The sequence below is a fragment of the Coregonus clupeaformis genome, unplaced genomic scaffold, assembly GCF_020615455.1.
Source record: "Coregonus clupeaformis isolate EN_2021a unplaced genomic scaffold, ASM2061545v1 scaf0181, whole genome shotgun sequence".
Taxonomy (NCBI): domain Eukaryota; kingdom Metazoa; phylum Chordata; class Actinopteri; order Salmoniformes; family Salmonidae; genus Coregonus; species Coregonus clupeaformis.
This window is the reverse complement of record NW_025533636.1, coordinates 140,001-165,000: the sequence shown is the minus strand read 5'-3', so window position 1 is coordinate 165,000 and position 25,000 is coordinate 140,001. Positions and strand designations below refer to the sequence as shown.

The window sequence follows — 25,000 nt, the reverse complement described above, 5'->3', positions numbered from 1 at the left end:
CTGGATGTCATTAAGCCTCTCCTCTCCTCTCCTCTCCTCTCCTCTCCTCTCCTCTCCTCTCCTCTCCTCTCCTCTCCTCTCCTCTCCTCTCCTCTCCTGTCCTCTCCTGTCCTCTCCTGTCCTCTCCTGTCCTCTCCTGTCCTCTCCTGTCCTCTCCTGTCCTCTCATCTCCTCTCCTCTCCTCTCCTCTCCTCTCCTCTCCTCTCCTCTCCTCTCCTCTCCCCTCCCCTCCCCTCCCCTCCCCTCCCCCCCTCTCCTCTACCAGTATCCATGGTGACAGAAAGAAATCCAGAACAAAGCATACTGTTTGGTGCCACTTTTCATAATGTTGCAGTTATTACAGTTCCACTGTGTTACAGCGGTCATGGGATGTTATGGAGTCAGGATGACTGCTGTCCACTGTGTTACAGCGGTCATGGGATGTTATGGAGTCAGGATGACTGCTGTCCACTGTGTTACAGCGGTCATGGGATGTTATGGAGTCAGGATGACTGCTGTCCACTGTGTTACAGCGGTCATGGGATGTTATGGAGTCAGGATGACTGCTGTCCACTGTGTTACAGCGGTCATGGGATGTTATGGAGTCAGGATGACTGCTGTCCACTGTGTTACAGCGGTCATGGGATGTTATGGAGTCAGGATGACTGCTGTCCACTGTGTTACAGCGGTCATGGGATGTTATAGAGTCAGGATGACTGCTGTCCACTGTGTTACAGCGGTCATGGGATGTTATAGAGTCAGGATGACTGCTGTCCACTGTGTTACAGCGGTCATGGGATGTTATGGAGTCAGGATGACTGCTGTCCACTGTGTTACAGCGGTCATGGGATGTTATGGAGTCAGGATGACTGCTGTCCACTTTGGTCACGTCCCAAATGACACACTATCCCCTATATAGTGCCCTAGCTAAAAGTAGCGACTACATAGGAAATAGGGTGCCATTTTTGATGAGGTTTGATCTTGGAGTGGAACACAAGACCACATTGATGACAAGAGCTGTGCCCACTGTTTACATCTACTTCCAAGAGCTGTGCCCACTGTTTACATCTACTTCCATCCTACAGCCATCGTCTGATGGTTCTGTGGCCATGTTTTAATTAGTTAAACCATGTTTAATCCTTTCTGCAGTAGGCAGAGATTATAGAGAACAAATAAGATTCAATATTGTTTTACCATGTGTTTGGAATACTCAGCTGTGTTCTGGTTTTGAGTGCGTCTCAAATGGAACCCTATTCCCTATAGCCCCATTGGGCTCTGGTCAAAAGGAGTGCACTATATAGGGAATAGGGTGCTATTTGGGATACAACCCTAATCTGCTTGGTTTAACTGTGCCTACAGCGACATGGCGCCGTCCCAACCACGGCCTGTGGATTATGAGTGAGGAGGAGTTGGTTGGCTGAGCTAATACCAATGGCTGTGTCCCAAATGGCACCCTATTCCCTATATAGTGCACTACTTTAGACCAGAGAATGGCACCCTATTCCCTATATAGTGCACTACTTTAGACCAGAGAATGGCACCCTATTCCCTATAACACTTTAGACCAGAGAATGGCACCCTATTCCCTATAGTGCACTACTTTAGACCAGAGAATGGCACCCTATTCCCTATATAGTGCACTACTTTAGACCAGAGAATGGCACCCTATTCCCTATATAGTGCACTACTATTAACCAGAGCCCTATTCCCTATATAGTGCACTACTTTTAACCAGGACCATAGGTACTATATAGTGAAGAGGGTGCCTTTTGGGTTGTAGCCCAGTGTATTTATGGAGGCTGTTTGGGGGCATGGTGCCAACACCACACTGTCATTTCCATCAGCTTCCAGCATTCTGTAAAACAGTCATTTTCTACAGACTATCTGGGGCCCTGGCTCTTCAGCTTCCTGCTTTCTATAAGACAGTCATTTTCTACAGACTATTTGGGGCCCTGGCTCTTCAGCTTCCTGCTTTCTATAAGACAGTCATTTTCTACAGACTATTTGGGGCCCTGGCTCTTCAGCTTCCTGCTTTCTATAAGACAGTCATTTTCTACAGACTATTTGGGGCCCTGGCTCTTCAGCTTCCTGCTTTCTATAAGACAGTCATTTTCTACAGACTATTTGGGGCCCTGGCTCTTCAGCTTCCTGCTTTCTATAAGACAGTCATTTTCTACAGACTACTTGGGGCCCTGGCTCTTCAGCGTCCTGCTTTCTATAAGACAGTCATTTTCTACAGACTATTTGGGGCCCTGGCTCTTCAGCTTCCTGCTTTCTATAAGATAGTCATTTTCTACAGACTATTTGGGGCCCTGGCTCTTCAGCTTCCTGCTTTCTATAAGACAGTCATTTTCTACAGACTATCTGGGGCCCTGGCTCTTCAGCTTCCTGCTTTCTATAAGACAGTCATTTTCTACAGACTATTTGGGGCCCTGGCTCTTCAGCTTCCTGCTTTCTATAAGACAGTCATTTTCTACAGACTATTTGGGGCCCTGGCTCTTCAGCTTCCTGCTTTCTATAAGACAGTCATTTTCTACAGACTATTTGGGGCCCTGGCTCTTCAGCTTCCTGCTTTCTATAAGACAGTCATTTTCTACAGACTATTTGGGGCCCTGGCTCTTCAGCTTCCTGCTTTCTATAAGACAGTCAATTTCTACAGACTATTTGGGGCCCTGGCTCTTCAGCTTCCTGCTTTCTATAAGACAGTCATTTTCTACAGACTATCTGGGGCCCTGGCTCTTCAGCTTCCTGCTTTCTGTAAGACAGTCATTTTCTACAGACTATTTGGGGCCCTGGCTCTTCAGCTTCCTGCTTTCTATAAGACAGTCATTTTCTACAGACTATCTGAGGACCTGGCTCTTCAGCTTCCTGCTTTCTATAAGACAGTCATTTTCTACAGACTATTTGGGGCCCTGGCTCTTCAGCTTCCTGCTTTCTATAAGACAGTCATTTTCTACAGACTATTTGGGGCCCTGGCTCTTCAGCTTCCTGCTTTCTGTAAGACAGTCATTTTCTACAGACTATTTGGGGCCCTGGCTCTTCTTCCCCTCACTAGTTATTGTAGATTTCATCCTTGGTCTTGGCCACGTGTCAGTGCATGTGTTATATGGTGACATATACACTATATATAATCGAAAGTATGTGGACACCCCTTCAAGTTAGTGGATTTGGCTATGTCAGCCACACCCGTTGCTGACAGGTGTATAAAATCGAGCACACAGCCATGCAATCTCCACAGACAAACATTGGCAGTAGAATGGCCCGTACTGAAGAGCTCAGTGACTTTCAACGTGGCACCGTCGTAGGATGCTGCCTTTCCAACAAGTCAGTTCATCAAATGTTTGCCCTGCTAGAGCTGCACTGTAAGTGTTGTTATTGTGAAGTGGAAACGTCTAGAAGCAACAACGGCTCAGCCACGAAGTGGTAGGCTACACAAGCTCACAGAATTGGGCCGTAAAAATTTGGCAGCCCGACAGACTAATCTGGGTTTAGTGGATGCCAGGAGAACGCTACCTGCCCGAATGCATAGTGCCAAATGTAAAGTTTGGTGGAGGAGGAATAATGGTCTGGGGCTGTTTTTCATGGTTCAGGCTAGGCCGCTTAGTTCCAGTGAAGGGAAATCTTAATGCTACAGCATACAATCACATTCTACACGATTCTGTGCTTCCAACTTTGTGGCAACAGTTTGGAGAAGGCCCTTTCCTGTCTCAGCATGACAATGACCCGTGCACAAAGCAAGGTCACAAACCGAGAAATGGTTTGTCGAGATCGGTGTGGAAGAACTTGACTGGCCTGCACAGAGCCCTGACATCAACTCCACTGAACACCTTTGGGATGAATTGGAACGCCGACTGCGAGCCAGGCATAATCGCCCAACATCAGTGCCCAACCTCACTAATGCTCTTGTGGCTGAATGGAAGCAAGTCCCCTCAGCAATGTTCCAACATCTAGTGGAAAGCCTTCCCAGAAGAGTGGAGGCTGTTATAGCAGCAAAGGGGGGACCAACTCCATATTAATGCCCAGGATTTTGGAATGACATGTTGGACCAGCAGGTGTACACATACTGTGTGTTGCTCAATGCTTTAGCAGTATATAGATATAGTTAGTTAGATCGTTTTTAGGCTGGGTATCTGGAAAGCACTTTGTGACAACTGCTGATGTAAGAAGGGCTTTGTAAAATACATGTAAGATGTCATAGTATTATTGATAATAGTGAGTCCATTTGACAAGAGCAGTTGGACGATGTGAATGCTCCCTGGTGTGGGCCACATGGCCGTGCCATGGCAACATAGAACCAGGGGCGCGTCCCAATTGGCTCCCCTTATAGAACCAGGGGCGTGTCCCAATTGGCTCCCCTTATAGAACCAGGGGCGCGTCCCAATTGGCTCCCCTTATAGAACCAGGGGCACGTCCCAATTAGCTCCCCTTATAGAACCAGGGTTGCGTCCCAATTAGCTCCCCTTATAGAACCAGGGGCGCGTCCCAATTGGCTCCCCTTATAGAACCAGGGGCGCGTCCCAATTGGCTCCCCTTATAGAACCAGGGGCGCGTCCCAATTGGCTCCCCTTATAGAACCAGGGTTGTGTCCCAATTGGCTCCCCTTATAGAACCAGGGGCGCGTCCCAATTGGCTCCCCTTATAGAACCAGGGGCGCGTCCCAATTGGCTCCCCTTATAGAACCAGGGGCGCGTCCCAATTAGCTCCCCATTCCTTTTAATAGTGCACTGGTCTAAAGTAGTTTGCTATAATGGGAATAGGGTGCCATTTGGGATGCAGACGGGGCCAGTGAGAGAGATGATCCTGTGATGGAGAGGAGCTACCAGTCAGTGTCTCTGGGGCCAGTGAGAGAGATGATCCTGTGATGGAGAGGAGCTACCAGTCAGTGTCTCTGGGGCCAGTGAGAGAGATGATCCTGTGATGGAGAGGAGCTGCCAGTCAGTCAGTGTCTCTGGGGCCAGTGAGAGAGATGATCCTGTGATGGAGAGGAGCTACCAGTCAGTGTCTCTGGGGCCAGTGAGAGAGCTGATCCTGTGATGGAGAGGAGCTGCCAGTCAGTGTCTCTGGGGCCAGTGAGAGAGATGATCCTGTGATGGAGAGGAGCTACCAGTCAGTGTCTCTGGGGCCAGTGAGAGAGATGATCCTGTGATGGAGAGGAGCTGCCAGTCAGTGTCTCTGGGGCCAGTGAGAGAGTTGATCCTGTGATGGAGAGGAGCTACCAGTCAGTGTCTCTGGGGCCAGTGAGAGAGATGATCCTGTGATGGAGAGGAGCTACCAGTCAGTCAGTCAAGGAGGTTGGCTTCAGGTTAGATAGACAGGGACCTCAGAGAAGGAGCAGGCCAGAGAGGGTTGGCTTCAGGTTAGATAGACAGGGACCTCAGAGAAGGAGCAGGCCAGAGAGGGTTGGCTTCAGGTTAGATAGACAGGGACCTCAGAGAAGGAGCAGGCCAGAGAGGGTTGGCTTCGGGTTAGATAGACAGGGACCTCAGAGAAGGAGCAGGCCAGAGAGGGTTGGCTTCAGGTTAGATAGACAGGGACCTTAGAGAAGGAGCAGGCCAGAAAGGGTTGGCTTCAGGTTAGATAGACAGGGACCTCAGAGAAGGAGCAGGCCAGAGAGGGTTGGCTTCAGGTTAGATAGACAGGGACCTCAGAGAAGGAGCAGGCCAGAGAGGGTTGGCTTCGGGTTAGATAGACAGGGACCTCAGAGAAGGAGCAGGCCAGAGAGGGTTGGCTTCGGGTTAGATAGACAGGGACCTCAGAGAAGGAGCAGGCCAGAGAGGGTTGGCTTCGGGTTAGATAGACAGGGACCTCAGAGAAGGAGCAGGCCAGAGAGGGTTGGCTTCAGGTTAGATAGACAGGGACCTCAGAGAAGGAGCAGGCCAGAAAGGGTTGGCTTCAGGTTAGATAGACAGGGACCTCAGAGAAGGAGCAGGCCAGAGAGGGTTGGCTTCAGGTTAGATAGACAGGGACCTCAGAGAAGGAGCAGGCCAGAGAGGGTTGGCTTCAGGTTAGATAGACAGGGACCTCAGAGAAGGAGCAGGCCAGAGAGGGTTGGCTTCAGGTTAGATAGACAGGGACCTCAGAGAAGGAGCAGGCCAGAGAGGGTTGGCTTCAGGTTAGACAGACAGGGACCTCAGAGAAGGAGCAGGCCAGAGAGGGTTGGCTTCAGGTTAGACAGACAGGGACCTCAGAGAAGGAGCAGGCCAGAGAGGGTTGGCTTCAGGTTAGACAGACAGGGACCTCAGAGAAGGAGCAGGCCAGAGAGGGTTGGCTTCAGGTTAGACAGACAGGGACCTCAGAGAAGGAGCAGGCCAGAGAGGGTTGGCTTCAGGTTAGATAGACAGGGACCTCAGAGAAGGAGCAGGCCAGAGAGGGTTGGCTTCAGGTTAGATAGACAGGGACCTCAGAGAAGGAGCAGGCCAGAGAGAATAAATAAATAAACCTAACAAGGATCTTTCCACTTGTGCGTATCCTTGGAGAAGGGTTTAAACGTCCCAGATCGGTCCAGTGTGTTATGTTGCTATGCCTCGATGTTGGAGAGGAACCGTTAGGGAAGGGGCCAAGGATACATGAAACCACTGGAGGAGGGGTGTTACCACATGGAGGATAGGAGGGGTGTTACCACATGGAGGATAGGAGGGGTGTTACCACATGGAGGATAGGAGGGGTGTTACCACAAGGAGGATAGGAGGGGTGTTACCACATGGAGGATAGGAGGGGTGTTACCACATGGAGGATAGGAGGGTGTTACCACATGGAGGATAGGAGGGTGTTACCACATGGTGGATAGGAGGGGTGTTACCACATGGAGGATAGGAGGGGTGTTACCACATGGAGGATAGGAGGGGTGTTACCACGTGGAGGATAGGAGGGGTGTTACCACATGGAGGATAGGAGGGTGTTACCACATGGAGGATAGGAGGGGTGTTACCACATGGAGGATAGGAGGGTGTTACCACATGGAGGATAGGAGGGTGTTACCACATGGAGGATAGGAGGGTGTTACCACATGGAGGATAGGAGGGGTGTTACCACATGGAGGATAGGAGGGTGTTACCACATGGAGGATAGGAGGGTGTTACCACATGGAGGATAGGAGGGGTGTTACCACATGGAGGAGAGGAGGGTGTTACCACATGGAGGATAGGAGGGGTGTTACCACATGGAGGATAGGAGGGGTGTTACCACATGGAGGATAGGAGGGTGTTACCACATGGAGGATAGGAGGGTGTTATCACATGGAGGATAGGAGGGGTGTTACCACATGGAGGATAGGAGGGGTGTTACCACATGGAGGATAGGAGGGGGTGTTACCACATGGAGGATAGGAGGGGTGTTACCACATGGAGGATAGGAGGGGTGTTGCCACATGGAGGATAGGAGGGGCTGTTACCACATGGAGGATAGGAGGGGTGTTACCACATGGAGGATAGGAGGGGTGTTACCACATGGAGGATAGGAGGGGTGTTACAACATGGAGGATAGGAGGGGGTGTTACCACATGGAGGATAGGAGGGGTGTTACCATACGGATATTTGGAGGATAGGATATGGGGCTTGGCTGTACCGTGCCTCCGTCATATGCAGGTAATTGATTGAGATGATCCATGTAAGACCTTTACCCATGATCCTTAGCTCCTGTATGAGGAAGTAAGAGCAGGAAACCAAGCTGCCCTTTACTTTCTCAATAACCAGGATATCAAGGGATGTGTTTCATAAAGGTGGTTTCTCCTCATCATATCTCATAGGGACAGTGGTTTCTTCTCATCATATCTCATAGGGACAGTGGTTTCTCCTCATCATATCTCATAGGGGCAGTGGTTTCTCATCATCATATCTCATAGGGACAGTGGTTTCTCCTCATCATATCTCATAGGGACAGTGGTTTCTCCTCATCATATCTCATAGGGACAGTGGTTTCTCCTCATCATATCTCATAGGGACAGTGGTTTCTCCTCATCATATCTCATAGGGACAGTGGTTTCTCCTCATCATATCTCATAGGGACAGTGGTTTCTCCTCATCATATCTCATAGGGGTGATATTCCTGCTTCTTAAAGCCTCAGCATCATGAGTAAGGTTGCAAAATTCCAGTGACTTTCCTAAAATGTCCAGGTTTTCCAGAAATCCCGATTGGATCATTGGAAGATTCCTGGAATCAGGAGGGAATAACCAGGAAATCCGGGAATCCCGATTCTACCAACCAGGATATCTGGAAACCTGGAGATTTTGTGAAAGTTACCAGAATTGTTAAACCCTAAGAATGAGGAGCTGAATGTTGCTTCCTAGCCCCAGCAGTCTAGCTAGTTTTCGCATGGGGGAATATGGCCCTTTCTGCCCTGCTCCAGTTGCCATGTTGTTAAACAGCATTATTGAACCCACACCACCCTGCTGTATTGTTCTGAACTACTGGCTAGGATCGGACAGGCTGCAATTCCCGTCAGAGGGGCCAACGTACAGGCTGCATCCCAAATGGAACCCTGTCCCCTATCGTGACCTTGGGACTATAAGGTCCTATCAGCGCAAAGCATAGTTCTGAGATATTGAGCATCAACGGTTTTCACATCCCAGATCTCAGAACTGTTTTGTAGTGAATTCTTCTTTCGTAACCCGTTAAGGTCCAAACCTTAAAGGTACCTAAAGTACAGAGTATCAAAATCCTGAGACATTTGTAAATCCTTATTTTTTTTTTAGAGGGGTGCAATCGCAGATAGAACCTCATGGCTCTGAAATGTCAATCTGGGTTCAGGTTCTATCTGAATTAGACATGTTCCGTTTCTAAGAAGACTGTAGCTATTTGAATACATAAATGATAGAATAACACTATTTTACCAAGATAGAGACAGAACACATCATCCAATAGGCACGACTCCAACACCATCATTAAGTTTGCCGACGACACAACAGTGGTAGGCCTGATCACCGACAACGATGAGACAGCCTATAGGGAGGAGGTCAGAGATCTGGCCGTGTGGTGCCAGGACAACAACCTCTCCCTCAACGTGACCAAGACAAAGGAGATGATTGTGGACTACAGGAAAAAAAAGAGGACTGAGCACGCCCCCATTCTCATCGACGGGGCTGTAGTGGAACAGGTTGAGAGCTTCAAGTTCCTTGGTGTCCACATCACCAACGAACTATCATGGTCCAAACACACCAAGACAGTCGTGAAGAGGGCACGACAAAGCCTATTCCCCCCTCAGGAGACTAAAAAGATTTGGCATGGGTCCTCAGATCCTCAAAAAATTCTACAGCTGCACCATCGAGAGCATCCTGACTGGTTGCATCACCGCCTGGTATGGCAACTGCTTGGCCTCTGACCGCAAGGCACTACAGAGGGTAGTGCGTACGGCCCAGTACATCACTGGGGCAAAGCTCCCTGCCATCCAGGACCTCTATACCAGGCGGTGTCAGAGGAAGGCCCTCAAAATTGTCAAAGACTCCAGCCACCCTAGTCATAGACTGTTCTCTTTGCTACCGCACGGCAAGCGGTACCGGAGTGCCAAGTCTAGGTCCAAAAGACTTCTCAACAGCTTCTACCCCCAAGCCATAAGACTCCTGAACAGCTAATCATGGCTACCCGGACTATTTGCACTGCCCCCCCACCCCATCCTTTTTACGCTGCTGCTACTCTGTTAAGTATTTATGCATAGTCACTTTAACTCTACCCACATGTACATATTACCTCAACTACCTCAACTAGCCGGTGCCCCTGCATATTGACTCTGCAACGGTACCCCCCTGTATATATAGCCTCCCTACTGTCACTTTATTTACTGTATATATAGCCTCCCTACTGTCACTTTATGTCACTTTATTTTACTTCTGCTCTTTTTTTCTCAACACTTTTTTGTTGTTGTTTTATTCCTACTTTTTTTGTTTAAAATAAATGCACTGTTGGTTAAGGGCTGTAAGTAAGCATTTCACTGTAATGTCTGCACCTGTTGTATTCGGCGCATGTGACCAATAAAATTTGATTTGATTTGATTTGATTTGATACATTAAAGAAATGTATTATGATCATTAGACAAATTATTGTCATCGTTGAACAACGATGTGACATAATTGACTTTAAGATTTCCGCCAGTGCTGTTTTTTTGCTTGCGTGCCGTTATTGCTGGGTAGACTAGCCTGGACCATGCTTAGAGGGAGATGGCAAAGATGTGTTCTGATTAGTCGGTCTGTATTTGTTGAGGCTTGTGATTGGATATCAGATAGCACCTTATAGCACCAAATTCAAGTAGGTATATGCAGATAGAACTTTCTAGGTTTTCATTATTTGATTTGATTTTTTACCCAAAAATGTACTACGAAGGAAATCTCACTTCACAGACTTACAGTATGAAGAACCATCTAAAGATAAATGACAGTGCCTTCAGAAAGTATTCACACCCCTTGACTTTCCACATTTTGTTCTGTTACAGCCTGAATTTTGAATTTAAGATTTTTTTTGTCACTGGCCTACACACAATACCCCATCATGTTAAAGTGGAATTATGATTTTTTAAATTGTCTTCAGTCAATAAGTATTCAACCCCTTTCTTATGGCAAGCCTAAATAAGTAAAAATGTGCTTAACAAGTCACATAATAAGTTCCATGGACTCTGTGTGCAATAATACTGTTTAACATTATTTTTAAATGACTACCTCATCTCTGTACCCCAGACATACAATTATCTGTAAGGTCCCTCAGTCGAGCAGTGAATTTCAAACACAGATTCAACCACAAAGACCAGGGAGGTTTTCCAATGCCTCGCAAAGAAGGGCACCTATTGGTAGATGGGTCAAAATAAATAAAAAAGCAGACATTGAATATCCCTTTGAGCATGGTGAAATCATTAATTACACTTTGGATGGTGTATCGATACACCCAGTCACTACATAGATATAGGCGTCCTTCCTAACTCAGTTGCCGGAGAGGAAGGAAACCACTGAGGGATTTCACCATGAGGCCAATGGTGACTTTAAAACCATTACAGAGTTTAATGGCTGTGATAGGAGGAAACGGAGGATGGATCAACAACATTGTAGTTACTCCTCAATACTAACCTAAATGACAGAGGGAAAAGAAGGAAGCCTGTATAGAATATAACTATTCTAAAACAACATCCTGTTTGCAACAAGGCACTAAAGTAATACTGCAAAAAATGTGGCAAAGCAATTCACTTTTTGTCCTGAATACAAAGTGTTATGTTTGGGGCATCCAGCTCCACTGTTCTGTTGCTAGCTTCATCCAGCTCCACTGTTCTGGTGCTTCATCCAGCTCCACTGTTCTGGTACTTCATCCAGCTCCACTGTTCTGGTTCTTCATCCAGCTCCACTGTTCTGGTTCTTCATCCAGCTCCACTGTTCTGGTTCTTCATCCATCTCCACTGTTCTCGTGCTTCATCCAGCTCCACTGTTCTGTTGCTATCTCATCCAGCTCCACTGTTCTGGTTCTTCATCCAGCTCCACTGTTCTGGTTCTTCATCCAGCTCCACTGTTCTGGTTCTTCATCCAGCTCCACTGTTCTGGTGCTTCATCCATCTCCACTGTTCTGGTTCTTCATCCAGCTCCACTGTTCTGGTTCTTCATCCAGCTCCACTGTTCTGGTTCTTCATCCAGCTCCACTGTTCTGGTTCTTCATCCAGCTCCACTACATAGTGGAATGTGTAATTGCTGTTCCTTCTTCAAATAGTTTAGATTGCTTTGTGTCTCTACAGTTGAAGATCAAGTGTATTTGCCACATCTCATATAGTCTTACTCTCAACAGCTCTCACATTAAACTGTACCAGGAGTTCAAAGCAAACAGGCAACAGAGGCTCAGATGAGATGCAGTGATGTTTAGTTGATTAAGGTTCAAAGTGTTTTTGAAGATGCAGAGAGAGGCAATGTTCCAAATGGCACCCTATTCCCTATATAGTGCACTACTTTAGACCAGAGAATGGTACCCTATTCCCTATGTAGTGCACTACTTTAGACCAGAGAATGGCACCCTATTCCCTAGTGCACTACTTGTTCTGTAATCTAAGGAACAGGGTGCCATTTGTGAGGCACCCAGAGAGACGATTCCTAGTGATGATGACAGGGCGTCATTGTCCTTTGAGCCTGTGAACCCAGCTGACCTGCTTATAGACTGATTCATTTTCTACACTGCTAATTTTCAATGTAATAATCACCTCACCCGCCCCTCTCCCATCCTCTCTGGGCCACACACCGGGTTTCATGGTTTATTTACTTATTTATTTTAGATTAATTTATTAATCATTGACTTACCTCCCCCCAACTCCAATTTTAGCTGACATTTCTCGTGGCGAAGGATGATGTTTACAGAGAACACTTCCTGCTGGGAGGGAGGGAGAGAGAAGAAAGAGAGAGAAGAGAGAGAGAGAAGGAGAGAGAGAGAGAGAGAGAGAGGCAGAGAGAGAGAGAGAGAGGGAGAGAGAGAGAGAGAGAGACGGACAGACAAACAGACAGACAGACAGACAGACAGACAGACAGACAGACAGACAGACAGAGGCAGAGAGAGAGAGAGAGAGAGAGAGAGAGAGAGAGAGAGAGAGAGAGGCAGAGAGCGAGAGAGAGACAGACAGACAGACAGACAGACAGACAGACAGACAGACAGACAGACAGACAGACAGACAGACAGAGACAGAGAGGAGGAGAGAGAGAGCTCTTCCTCCAAGACTCTGTTGCTAGCAGACTCTTGTTCGCTCTCATTTGCTCTCACATCTCTCTCTCTCTCACTCAATTCAATTTTCAATTTAAGGGCTTTATTGGCATGGGAAACGTGTGTTAACATTGCTAAAGCAAGTGAAGTAGATAGTAAACAAAAGTGAAATAAACAATAAATATTAACAGTAAACATTACACTCAGAAGTTTCAAAAGAATAAAGACATTTCAAATGTCATATTATGTATATATACAGTGTTGTAACAATATGCAAAGAGTTAAAGTACAAATGGGAAAATAAATCAACATAAATATGGGTTGTATTTACAATGGTGTTTGTTCTTCACTGGTTGCCCTTTTCTTGTGGCAACAGGTCACAAATCTTACTGCTGTGATGGCACACTGTGGTATTTCACCCAGTAAATAAGGGAGTTTATCAAAATTGGGTTTGTTTTTGAATGTCTCTCTCTCTCTCTCTCTCTCTCTCTCTCTCTGTCTCTCTCTGTCTCTCTCTCTTCCTTTCTCTCTCTCACTCTCTCTCACACAGCCTCTCTCTCTCTCTCTCTGTCTCTCTCTCTCTGCCTCTCTCTCTCTGCCTCTCTCTCTCTCTGCCTCTCTCTCTCTCTCTCTCTCTCTCTCTCTCTCTCTCTCTGTCTCTCTCTCTCTCTCTCTCTCTCTCTGCCTCTCTCTATCTCTCTCTCTCTCTGCCTCTCTCATTCTCTGCCCCTCTCTCTGCCTCTCTCTCTCTGCCTCTCTCTCACTGCCTCTCTCTCTCTGCCTCTCTCTCTTGCTCTCTCTCTCTCACTGCCTCTCTCTCTCTGCCTGTCTCTCGCTGTCTCACTCTCTCTGCTTCTCCCTCTGCCTCTCTCTATCTCTCTCTCTTGCTCTCTCTCTGTCTCTCTCTCTCTGCCTCTCTATCTCTCTGCCCCCCCCCTCTCTCTCTCTCTCTCTCTCTCTCTCTCTCTCTCTCTCTCTCTCTCTCTCTCTCTCTCTCTCTGTCTCTCTCTCTCTGCCGCTCTCTCTTTACCTCTCTCTGCCTCTCTCTCTCTGCCTCTCTCTCTCTCTCTCTCTCTGCCTCTCTCTCTCTCTCTGCCTCCCTCTCTCTGCCGCTCTCTCTTTACCTCTCTCTGCCTCTCTCGCTCAGCCTCTCTCTCTCTCTCTCTCTCTCTCTCTCTCTCTCTCTGCATCTCTCTCTCTCTGTCTCTCTCACTGCCTCCTCCTCTCTCTGCCTCTTTCTCTCTCTGCCTCTCTCTCACTGATGATTCCTGCTGAGTCCTGATGAGTTCTGCTGAGTTCTGATGAGTCCTGCTGAGTCCTGATGAGTCCTACTGAGTCCTGCTGAGTTCTGATTAGTCCTACTGAGTCCTAATGAGTTCTGCTGAGTTCTGCTGAGTCGTGCTGAGTTCTGCTGAGTCCTGATGAGTCCTGCTGAATTCTGCTGAGTCCTGCTGAGTCCTACTGAGTCCTGCTGAGTTCTGATTAGTCCTACTGAGTCCTTTTGAGTTCTGCTGAGTCCTGATTAGTCCTGCTGAGTTCTGATGAGTCCTGATGAGTCCTGATGAATCCTGCTGAGTTCTGCTGAGTCCTGCTGAGTTCTGCTGAGTCCTGATGAGTTCTGCTGAGTTCTGATGAGTCCTGCTGAGTTCTGCTGAGTCCTGATGAGTCCTACTGAGTCCTGCTGAGTTCTGATTAGTCCTACTGAGTCCTGATGAGTTCTGCTGAGTTCTGCTGAGTCCTGCTGAGTCCTGCTGAGTCCTACTGAGTCCTGCTGAGTTCTGATTAGTCCTACTGAGTCCTGATGAGTTCTGCTGAGTTCTGCTGAGTCGTGCTGAGTTCTGCTGAGTCCTGATGAGTCCTACTGAGTTTTGATGAGTCCTGCTGAATTCTGCTGAGTCCTTCTGAGTTCTGCTGAGTCCTGATTAGTCCTGCTGAGTTCTGATGAGTCCTGATGAGTCCTGATGAATCCTGCTGAGTTCTGCTGAGTCCTGCTGAGTTCTGCTGAGTCCTGATGAGTTTTGCTGAGTTCTGATGAGTCCTGCTGAGTTCTGCTGAGTCCTGATTAGTCCTGCTGAGTTCTGCTGAGTTCTGCTGAGTTCTGCTGAGTCCTGCTGAATTCTGCTGAGTTCTGCTGAGTTCTGCTGAATTCTGCTGAGTTCTGCTGAGTCCTGCTGAATTCTGCTGAGTTCTGCTGAGTTCTGCTGAGTCCTGATTAGTCCTACTGAGTTCTGATGAGTCCTGATGAGTCCTGATGAATCCTGCTGAGTTCTGCTGAGTCCTGCTGAGTTCTGCTGAGTTCTGATGAGTTCTGCTGAGTTCTGCTGAGTTCTGATGAGTCCTGCTGAGTTCTGATGAGTTCTGCTGAGTTCTGCTGAGTTCTGATGAGTCCTGATGAGGTTAACTAAGTTGAGCTTTTTTCTTCCCTTCTCTCTCTCTCTCTCTCTCTCTCTCTCTCTCTCTCTCTCTCTCTCTCTCTCTCTCTCTCTCTCCCTCTCGCTCTCTCTCTCTCTCTCGCTCTCTCTCTCTCTCTCTCTAGAAACCTATCCAAGAACCCTCTGACCACCTTGTCCTGGCAACTGTTCCAGAACCTGCAACTCTCCGAGCTGTAAGTTACATTCTCATTCAAGCTAAAGTGTGTGTGTGTGTGTGTGTGTGTGTGTGTTTGTGCATTTCAGAACCTGCAACTCTCTGATCGGAAGTTACATTTTAATTCAAACAATATTTGTGTGCCACAGCAAAACAACCAGGTAAAACACAATGCACTGTCTCTCTGAGTCTCAAACTTCACCTTGTCTACATATAGTCCCATATGGTCCTGATAATGAAATAAAACACATTAATTATACAGTTTCTATGGTCATTTTCATATACATACTGTAGTGTGGTGAAATAATCTGACCCATTCTGTCCTTTCCCATTATTGCCTGGTCTGGTTTTTAGTGGGCACACTAAATATAATCTACCTATATGACAACATCCTAATGTACACTGTATATAGGGTGTGAAATAAGGGGACTATTTGAATTACGGCACTACTCCGCACTACCAATTACCAGACCCATCCTGCCCTGTTCTGTTTGGATTTGCCACACGTTTAGTTTATTGGCACAAATAGAAAGACAGTTAGTAACAGTAAAAACAAATAGAAAGACAGTTAGTAACAGTAAAAACAAATAGAAAGACAGTTAGTAACAGTAAAAACAAATAGAAAGACAGTTAGTAACAGTAAAAACAAATAGAAAGACAGTTAGTAACAGTAAAAACAAATAGAAAGACAGTTAGTAACAGTAAAAACAAATAGAAAGACAGTTAGTAACAGTAAAAACAAATAGAAAGACAGTTAGTAACAGTAAAAACAAATAGAAAGACAGTTAGTAACAGTAAAAACAAATCAAATCACATTGTATTGGTTACATGCACATGTTTAGCAGATGTTATTGCGGGTGTAGCGAAATGCTTGTGTTTCTAGCTCCAACAGTGCAGTAGTATCTAACAATTCACAACAATACACACCAATCTAAAAGTAAAAAGAATTAAGAAATAAATTAATATTAGGACGAGCAATGTCGGAGTGGCATTGACTAGAATACAGTAGAGTAGAATACAGTATATACATATGAGATGAGTAAAGCAGTATGTAAACATTATTAAAGTGACCAGTGATTCCATGTCTATGTATATAGGGCAGCAGCCTCTAAGGTGCAGGGTTATGTAACCTGGTGGAAGCCACCTAGTGATGGCTATTTAACATATATGCCATTTAGAAGACACTTCTATCCAAAGCGACTTACAGTCATGTGTGCATACATTTTTACGTATGGGTGGTCCCGGGGATCGAAACCACTACCCTGGCGTTACAAGCACCATGCTCTACCAATTGAGCTACAGAGGACCAGTCTGATGGCCTTGAGATAGAAGCAGTTTTTCAGTCTCTCGGTCCCAGCTTTGATGCACCTGTACTGACCTCGCCTTCTGGAAGATAGTGGGGTGAACAGGCAGTGGCTCGGGTGGTTGATGTCCTTGATGATCTTTTTGGCCTTCCTGTGACATCGGGTGCTGTAGGTGTCCTGGAGGGCGGGTAGTTTGGCCCCGGTAATGCGTTGGGCAGACCGCACCACCCTCTGGAGAGCCCTGCGGTTGCGGGCGGTGCAGTTGCCGTACCAGGCAGTGATACAGCCCGACAGGATGCTCTCAATTGTGCATCTGTAAAAGTTTGTGAGGGTTTTAGGTGCCAAGCCACATTTCTTCAGCCTCCTGAGGTTGAAGTGGCGCTCTTGCACCTTCTTCACCACACTGTCTGTGTGGTTGGACCATTTCAGATCGTCAGTGATGTGTACGCCGAGGAACTTGAAGCTTTCCACCTTCTCCACTGCGGTCCCTTCGATGTGGATAGGTGGGTGCTCCCTCTGCTGTTTCCTGAAGTCCACGATCAGCTCCTTTGTTTTGTCGACATTGAGGGAGAGGTTATTTTCCTGGCACCACACTCCCAGGGCCCTCATCTCCTCCCGGTAGGCTGTCTCATCATTGTTAGTAATCAGGCCTACTATTGTTGTATCGTCTGCAAACTTGATGATTGAGTTGGAGGCGTGCTTGGCCACGCAGTCATGGGTGAACAGGGAGTACAGCAGGGGGCTGAGCACGCACCCTTGTGGTGCCCCTGTGTTGAAGGTCAGTGAAGTGGAGGTGTTGTTTCCTACCTTCACCACCTGGGGGGGGGGGGCCGTCAGGAAGTCCAGGACCCAGTTGTACAGGGCGGAGTTCAGACCCAGGGCCCGGTGCTTAATGATGAGCTTGGAGGGTACTTTGGTGTTGAATGCTGAGCTATAGTCAATGAACAGCATTCTTACATAGGTATTCCTCTTGTCCAGATGGGATAGGGCAGTGTGCAGTGTGATGGCGATTGCATCGTCTGTGAATCTATTTGGGCGGTAAGCAAATTGAAGTGGGTCTAGGGTGGCAGGTAAGGTAGAGGTGATATGATCCTTGACTAGTCTCTAAAAGCACTTCATGATGACAGAGGTGAGTGCTATGGGGCGATAGTCATTTAGTTCAGTTACCTTTGCTTTCTTGGGTACAGGAACAATGGTGGACATCGTGAAGCAAGTGGTGACAGCAGACTGGGCTAGGGAGAGATTGAATATGTCTGTAAACACACCAGCCAGCTGGTCTGCGCATGCTCTGAGGACGCGGCTAGGGATGCCGTCTGGGCCGGCAGCCTTGCGAGGGTTAACACGCTTAAATGTCTTACTCACGTTGGCCACGGAGAAGGAGAGGCCACAGTACTTGGTAGTGGGCCTCGTCAGTGGCACTGTGTTATCCTCAAAGCAGGTGAAGAAGGTATTTAGCTTGTCCGGAAGCAAGACTTCGGTGTCTGCGACGTGGCTGGTTTTCCTTTTGTAATTCGTGATTGTCTGTAGACCCTGCCACATACGCCTCGTGTCTGAGCCGTTGAATTGCGACTCCACTTTGTCTCTATACTGATGTTTTGCCAGTATAATTGCCTTGCGGAGTCAGTAGCTATACTGTTTGTATTCTGCCATATTTCCAGTCACCTTGCCGTGGTTAAATGCGGTGCTTTCAGTTTTGCCGAATGCTGCCATCTATCCACGGTTTCTGGTTTGGGTAGGTTTTAATAGTCACCGTGGGAACAACATCCCCTATACACTACCTGATGAACTCAGTCACTGTGTATTCGTCTATGTTATTCTCAGAGGCTACCAGGAACATGTCCCAGTCCGCGTGATCAAAACAATCTTGAAGCATGGATTCCGATTGGTCAGACTAGCGTTGATTAGTCCTTCCTGTTTGAGTTTCTGCCTATAGGAAGGGAGGAGCAAAATGGAGTCATGATCAGATTTGGCGAAGGGAGGCCTTGTAGGCCCTCCCTACAAATAGAAAGACAGTTAGTAACAGTAAAAACAAATAGAAAGACAGTAACAGTAAAAACAAATTGAAAGACAATTTATAACAGTACAAATTTGATTTGATTTGGTTTGGAATTCATGTGACTGTAAAATAGTTTTTGAAGAAAGAGGGTAATAAGTGATTTAAAGGAAGAAAAGGAATTGAGCAACTTGAAAATAATTAATTTGATCAATATTCAGGTGGTTCTATATATAGGCTAGCTATATGACGTATATGTCCTTCTTTTCGAAAGAAAAGCATTTTTTTTTGTCCATTAAAATAACATCAAATTGATCAGAAATACAGTGTAGACATTGTTGATGTTGTAAATGGCTATTGTAGCTGGAAACGGCTGATTTTTAATGGAATATCTACATAGGCGTACAGAGGCCCATTATCAGCAACCATCAGTCCTGTGTTCCAATGGCACGTTGTGTTTGCTAATCCAAGTTTATCAATTTAAAAGGCTAATTGATCATTAGAGAACCCTTTTGCAATTATGTTAGCACAGCTGAAAACTGTTGTGCTGATTAAAGAAGCAATAAAACTGGCCTTCTTGAGACTAGTTGAGTATCTGGTGCATCAGCAATTGTGGGTTCGATTACAGGCTCAAAATGGCCAGAAACAAATAACTTTATTCTGAAACTCGTCAGTCTATTGTTGTTCTGAGAAATGAAGGCTATTTCATGTGGTCCTCTGTAGCTCAGCTGGTAGAGCACGGCGCTTGTAACGCCAAGGTAGTGGGTTCGATCCCCGGGACCACCCATACACAAAAATGTATGAGCATGACTGTAAGTCGCTTTGGATAAAAGCGTCTGCTAAATGGCATATTATTATGTGAGAAATTGCCAAGAAACTGAAGATCTCGTACAACGCTGTGTACTACTCCCTTCACAGAACAGCGCAAACTGGCTCTAACCAGAATAGAAAGAGGAGTGGGAGGCCCCCGGTGCACAACTGAGCAAGAGGACAAATACATTAGAGTGTCTAGTTTGAGAAACAGACGTCTCACAGGTCTTCAACTGGCAGCTTCATTAAATAGTACTGTAGCACTTGTATATGTCCGATGTAGTTACTTCATAGAGGTGTCATCAACATGTATAATTTATGGACCCAGAGATATTAAGTGTTGACCCTTTACAAGGACATCTGGACAGTCATTCATCTAGACAGAACTGAATGAGAGGATAAATCAAATTGGCGATATGCAAAACATTACTGTGTATGGAGTCTTAAATCATATCTCTTCATTATACAATATACCTTTTGTAAATGTTATGCACATTATGAAAGATGAAGTCAGCGTCCCCAATGGCACACTATGGGCCCTAGTCTAAAGTAGTGCACTATATAGGGAATAGGGTACCATTCTCTGGTCTAAAGTAGTGCACTATATAGGGAATAGGGTACCATTCTCTGGTCTAAAGTAGTGCACTATATAGGGAATAGGGTGCCATTCTCTGGTCTAAAGTAGTGCACTATATAGGGAATAGGGTACCATTCTCTGGTCTAAAGTAGTGCACTATATAGGGAATAGGGTGCCATTCTCTGGTCTAAAGTAGTGCACTATATAGGGAATAGGGTGCCATTCTCTGGTCTAAAGTAGTGCACTATATAGGGAATAGGGTGCCATTCTCTAGTCTAAAGTAGTGCACTATATAGGGAATAGGGTGTCATTCTCTGGTCTAAAGTAGTGCACTATATAGGGAATAGGGTGCCATTCTCTGGTCTAAAGTAGTGCACTATATAGGGAATAGGGTGCCATTCTCTGGTCTAAAGTAGTGCACTATATAGGGAATAGGGTGCCATTCTCTGGTCTAAAGTAGTGCACTATATAGGGAATAGGGTGCCATTCTCTGGTCTAAAGTAGTGCACTATATAGGGAATAGGGTGTCATTCTCTGGTCTAAAGTAGTGCACTATATAGGGAATAGGGTGCCATTCTCTGGTCTAAAGTAGTGCACTATATAGGGAATAGGGTGCCATTCTCTGGTCTAAAGTAGTGCACTATATAGGGAATAGGGTGCCATTCTCTGGTCTAAAGTAGTGCACTATATAGGGAATAGGGTGCCATTCTCTGGTCTAAAGTAGTGCACTATATAGGGAATAGGGTGCCATTCTCTGGTCTAAAGTAGTGCACTATATAGGGAATAGGGTGCCATTCTCTGGTCTAAAGTAGTGCTCTATATAGGGAATAGGGTGCCATTCTCTGGTCTAAAGTAGTGCACTATATAGGGAATAGGGTGCCATTCTCTGGTCTAAAGTAGTGCACTATATAGGGAATAGGGTGCCATTCTCTGGTCTAAAGTAGTGCACTATATAGGGAATAGGGTGCCATTCTCTGGTCTAAAGTAGTGCTCTATATAGGGAATAGGGTGCCATTCTCTGGTCTAAAGTAGTGCACTATATAGGGAATAGTTCCCTATATAGTACCTCCTGTACTCTCTGTTCACCCATGACTGCATGGCCAGGCACGACTCCAACACCATCATTAAGTTTGCCGACGACACAACAGTGGTAGGCCTGATCACCGACAACGATGAGACAGCCTATAGGGAGGAGGTCAGAGATCTGGCCGTGTGGTGCCAGGACAACAACCTCTCCCTCAACGTGACCAAGACAAAGGAGATGATTGTGGACTACAGGAAAAAAAAGAGGACTGAGCACGCCCCCATTCTCATCGACGGGGCTGTAGTGGAACAGGTTGAGAGCTTCAAGTTCCTTGGTGTCCACATCACCAACGAACTATCATGGTCCAAGCACACCAAGACAGTCGTGAAGAGGGCACGACAAAGCCTATTCCCCCCTCAGGAGACTAAAAAGATTTGGCATGGGTCCTCAGATCCTCAAAAAATTCTACAGCTGCACCATCGAGAGCATCCTGACTGGTTGCATCACCGCCTGGTATGGCAACTGCTTGGCCTCTGACCGCAAGGCACTACAGAGGGTAGTGCGTACGGCCCAGTACATCACTGGGGCAAAGCTCCCTGCCATCCAAGACCTCTATACCAGGCGGTGTCAGAGGAAGGCCCTCAAAATTGTCAAAGACTCCAGCCACCCTAGTCATAGACTGTTCTCTCTGCTACCGCACGGCAAGCGGTTCCGGAGTGCCAAGTCTAGGTCCAAAAGACTTCTCAACAGCTTCTACCCACAAGCCATAAGACTCCTGAACAGCTAATCATGGCTACCCGGACTATTTGCACTGCCCCCCCACCCCATCCTTTTTACGCTGCTGCTACTCTGTTAAGTATTTATGCATAGTCACTTTAACTCTACCCACATGTACATATTACCTCAACTACCTCAACTAGCCGGTGCCCCCGCACATTGACTCTGCACCGTTACCCCCCTGTATATATAGCCTCCCTACTGTCACTTTATTTTACTTCTGCTCTTTGTTTTTCTCAACACTTTTTTTTTGTTGTTGTTTTATTCTTACTTTTTTTTTTTTTTTTGTTTAAAATAAACGCACTGTTGGTTAAGGGCTGTAAGTAAGCATTTCACTGTAATGTCTGCACTTGTTGTATTCGGCGCATGTGACCAATAAAATTTGATTTGATTTGATTTGATTTGATTTGAATAGGGTGCCATTCTCTGGTCTAAAGTAGTGCACTATATAGGGAATAGGGTGCCATTCTCTGGTCTAAAGTAGTGCACTATATAGGGAATAGGGTGCCATTCTCTGGTCTAAAGTAGTGCACTATATAGGGAATAGGGTGCCATTCTCTGGTCTAAAGTAGTGCTCTATATAGGGAATAGGGTGCCATTCTCTGGTCTAAAGTAGTGCACTATATAGGGAATAGGGTGCCATTCTCTGGTCTAAAGTAGTGCACTATATAGGGAATAGGGTGCCATTCTCTGGTCTAAAGTAGTGCACTATGTAGGGAATAGATTGTGGTGGGAGCCAGTGAATAGGAACCTGTGATTGATAGCCTAATCATTCATTTACCAATGACTTTCCTGTTACAGCACAATCACCCCTCATATCTTAAACTAGCTGTTTTCCTATTACAGTATAATCACCCCTCATATCTTAAACTAGCTGTTTTCCTATTACAGTATAATCATCCCTCATATCTTGAACTAGCTGTTTTCCTTCACTACTGTATAATCATCCCACATACAGTGGGGGAAAAAAGTATTTAGTCAGCCACCAATTGTGCAAGTTCTCCCACTTAAAAAGATGAGACAGGCCTGTAATTTTCATCATAGGTACACGTCAACTATGACAGACAAAATGAGAAAAAAAATTCCAGAAAATCACATTGTAGGATTTTTAATGAATTTATTTGCAAATTATGGTGGACAATAATTATTTGGTCAATAACAAAAGTTTCTCAATACTTTGTTATATACCCTTTGTTGGCAATGACACAGGTCAAACGTTTTCTGTAAGTCTTCACAAGGTTTTCACACACTGTTGCTAGTATTTTGGCCCATTCCTCCATGCAGATCTCCTCTAGAGCAGTGATGTTTTGGGGCTGTCGCTGGGCAACACGGACTTTCAACTCCCTCCAAAGATTTTCTATGGGGTTGAGATCTGGAGACTGGCTAGGCCACTCCAGGACCTTGAAATGCTTCTTACGAAGCCACTCCTTCGTTGCCCGGGCGGTGTGTTTGGGATCATTGTCATGCTGAAAGACCCAGCCACGTTTCATCTTCAATGCCCTTGCTGATGGAAGGATGTTTTCACTCAAAATCTCACGATACATGGCCCCATTCATTCTTTCCTTTACACGGATCAGTCGTCCTGGTCCCTTTGCAGAAAAACAGCCCCAAAGCATGATGTTTCCACCCCCATGCTTCACAGTAGGTATGGTGTTCTTTGGATGCAACTCAGCATTCTTTGTCCTCCAAACACGACGGAGTTGAGTTTTTACCAAAAAGTTCTATTTTGGTTTCATCTGACCATATGACATTCTCCCAATCCTCTTCTGGATCATCCAAATGCACTCTAGCAAACTTCAGACGGGCCTGGACATGTACTGGCTTAAGCAGGGGGACACGTCTGGCACTGCAGGATTTGAGTCCCTGGCGGCGTAGTGTGTTACTGATGGTAGGCTTTGTTACTTTGGTCCCAGCTCTCTGCAGGTCATTCACTAGGTCCCCCCGTGTGGTTCTGGGATTTTTGCTCACCGTTGTTGTGATCATTTTGACCCCACAGGGTGAGATCTTGCGTGGAGCCCCAGATCGAGGGAGATTATCAGTGATCTTGTATGTCTTCCATTTCCTAATAATTGCTCTCACAGTTGATTTCTTCAAACCAAGCTGCTTACCTATTGCAGATTCAGTCTTCCCAGCCTGGTGCAGGTCTACAATTTTGTTTCTGGTGTCCTTTGACAGCTCTTTGGTCTTGGCCATAGTGGAGTTTGGAGTGTGACTGTTTGAGGTTGTGGACAGGTGTCTTTTATACTGATAACAAGTTCAAACAGGTGCCATTAATACAGGTAACGAGTGGAGGACAGAGGAGCCTCTTAAAGAAGAAGTTACAGGTCTGTGAGAGCCAGAAATCTTGCTTGTTTGTAGGTGACCAAATACTTATTTTCCACCATAATTTGCAAATAAATTCATTAAAAATCCTACAATGTGATTTTCTGGAATTTTTTTTCTCATTTTGTCTGTCATAGTTGACGTGTACCTATGATGAAAATTACAGGCCTGTCTCATCTTTTTAAGTGGGAGAACTTGCACAATTGGTGGCTGACTAAATATACTAATAAACTTTTTTTCCCCACTGTATCTTAAACTAGCTGTTTTCCTATTACAGTATAATCACCCCTCATATCTTAAACTAAATGTTTCCTTCTCCACAGTAAAATCATCCCTCATATCTTAAACTAAATGTTTCCTTCTCCACAGTAAAATCATCCCTCATATCTGAAACTGGCTGTTTTCCTTCACTACAGTATAATTTGTTGGCTGGACGGTGTGCTGTTTGACTGTGATGTGTTTTTGTTTACAGGAGGCTGGACGGTGTGCTGTTTGACTGTGATGTGTTTTTGTTTCCAGGAGGCTGGACGGTGTGCTGTTTGACTGTGATGTGTTTTTGTTTACAGGAGGCTGGACGGTGTGGTGTTTGACTGTGATGTGTTTTTGTTTCCAGGAGGCTGGACGGTGTGGTGTTTGACTGTGATGTGTTTTTGTTTACAGGAGGCTGGACGGTGTGCTGTTTGACTGTGATGTGTTTTTGTTTCCAGGAGGCTGGACGGTGTGGTGTTTGACTGTGATGTGTTTTTGTTTCCAGGAGGCTGGACGGTGTGCTGTTTGACTGTGATGTGTTTTTGTTTCCAGGAGGCTGGACGGTGTGGTGTTTGACTGTGATGTGTTTTTGTTTCCAGGAGGCTGGACGGTGTGGTGTTTGACTGTGATGTGTTTTTGTTTCCAGGAGGCTGGACGGTGTGCTGTTTGACTGTGATGTGTTTTTGTTTCCAGGAGGCTGGACGGCGTGGTGTTTGACTGTGATGTGTTTTTGT

The 25,000-nt window shown here is 46.1% G+C and overlaps 1 protein-coding gene across 1 annotated transcript in view; it reads left to right on the top strand.

Annotated features, from left to right (window-relative positions):
- Positions 1-25,000, top strand: part of LOC121564390 (NT-3 growth factor receptor-like) — a gene marked incomplete at its 3' end in the record, with an annotated part of 183,184 nt that overhangs the window by 18,559 nt on the left and 139,625 nt on the right. Inside the window, exon 4 of the mRNA XM_045214016.1 lies at positions 15,161-15,229. Coding sequence (XP_045069951.1) covers positions 15,161-15,229 — 69 coding nt within the window. The remainder of the gene's footprint in view (positions 1-15,160; positions 15,230-25,000) is intronic.